General features: G+C 41.8%; 1 protein-coding gene across 1 annotated transcript; it reads right to left on the reverse strand.

Moving 5' to 3' along the window:
• Positions 1 to 1101: 1101 nt before the first annotated feature.
• PPTG_19444 (hypothetical protein) lies at positions 1102 to 1752 on the reverse strand (the record flags this gene model as incomplete). Its single annotated transcript, XM_008917918.1, has 1 exon — positions 1102 to 1752. One exon carries the CDS (start codon positions 1750 to 1752, stop codon positions 1102 to 1104), a length of 651 nt encoding a protein of 216 aa, XP_008916166.1.
• Positions 1753 to 1778: the final 26 nt, after the last annotated feature.

Here is a 1778-nt window from a genome sequence, read left to right on the forward strand (position 1 = left end):
CGAATCTTGTCGATCCCCGCGAATGCAGCTCTCCCAAATGGTGTAAATGCAACCGCCGTTGTCGATTTACGTACCGTGATGAATGTAGTCATCCGTAGCCTTGGATAGAACGAATTAATTGCCTTTGAGCGGAGCCATTACGCACTATCTACTTAAAGTCTTCCAGTATAATTCTCGATTCAACTATTACTTTTGGTTTTGGTTGAGGAACTCTTAATGAGTAGTAATTATCGTCGATTTGAATTGGCTGTGGCTCTTGTGCGTCAATATACTCGATATCCATTGCGTGGCTCTGTGTATATTATTGTGATAGAAAGAGCTTGTAGAAATCATCAACTCTTCCGTGCTGGAGATTGTAAAGCCACAGGACGCAATACTGACCACAGTGGCCAAAACATGGATTCTGAATCTCAACTTCGCGACGATAGGAGTATTTTTTGGTATTACACGTGGCCTAGGCAAGCCGAGAGGATCGAAGTAAGCCTTATGCTTGTTTGATACTGCTAACTAATGCGTACCGCCGATCTGAGGTGTTCCCATGTTCAGAATACAATAATCTTTGGTTCTATTCAAATGCTGCTTGAAGTCGATTTGATCTACTTTGACTCCAAGTGAGTTGGTGAGTTTCATGAGTTGATCATCCGTCGTTCTAGACAATTTAATTTTTTTTTTCACTCATGGTGCTTTATTTTTTCGACGAGTATAATGTAATCACCATCAATATAACCGCATAACCGCTTCTGATATTTCCGCTTTCGAACACTCCGTCGAACCAGCTCCAGCTGAAACACTCTTTAAGGACAGGAAATGGACCTATATTCAGGACTCAATAAGTAACACAGGCCAATATGCCGGACAAATTCAATTCAATCTCTCGACGAACTCTTCGCAAGCCGCATTTGTCAATTGGGAAGAAGCTGTTATCGAGCTTCCAGTAAAGCACTTCTTAAGCAAGCTTACATTGTTTTGATATTTACTTGAGATTTGTCGCTTCTTAAGCAAGCTTGAAGTCCATGGAATTCCACATGGAATGGACCAGCTTTACGCTATGGTCTCTTTTGTTTTTGCTCCATGATCGCCTTTTATGTTATAGCAAATAAATTATTTCTCGTAGATATCAATCTCAAGTGTTTTGTCGCTACCTGAAGGAGTGAAATCACCATGGAATATGCGTTCCCGACGGTCTCTAGGTCTGCTTGGAGTCTTTGCAGCAGGCGTTGCAACAGGTGCTGGCTCAGGCTCAAACGTTGTCTCTGGTTCAAAGGATGTATCTGGCTCAACTGATGCGATTTGCTTGGATGCATTTGATCGATTTTCGATTTTGTTATAGCTCGTGTTAGCAGCCATGGTGCTGTGGAGTAGCTTTGCATGTAAATCATTCTTCTCGCGATTGGTGAGCTTACCATATGTTGGCGATTGAATTAAATGAGACTCAGCAATGTGTCGAATCATATTCATTGACATTGGCTTTCCATTGTACTTCATGAACAGTTTTGATATAACTTGACTGAAGCTATTGCTCGCACTTGTATAATCGTACTCACCTGGCTGTCTATTGAAAATGCGCCGCAGGAGTTTGCTAGGTTGTTCTCTTACTGTGTTAGTCAAGAATTCAAGATATGACTTGATCAAGCTCATCGTAGTGCTATCCAACTGAATCGTTTGCGGTCCCATGAGCCGAACATTCTTGAAATCATTCAGATGTAAAACGTTCCCTTGAAGATAATTAGCACCTTCCTCAGGGGTGAGCATGACACTTGGCCATACCAAACGAAGTG

The sequence above is a fragment of the Phytophthora parasitica genome (assembly GCF_000247585.1).
Source record: "Phytophthora parasitica INRA-310 unplaced genomic scaffold supercont2.123, whole genome shotgun sequence".
In the NCBI taxonomy this organism is placed as follows: domain Eukaryota; phylum Oomycota; class Peronosporomycetes; order Peronosporales; family Peronosporaceae; genus Phytophthora; species Phytophthora nicotianae.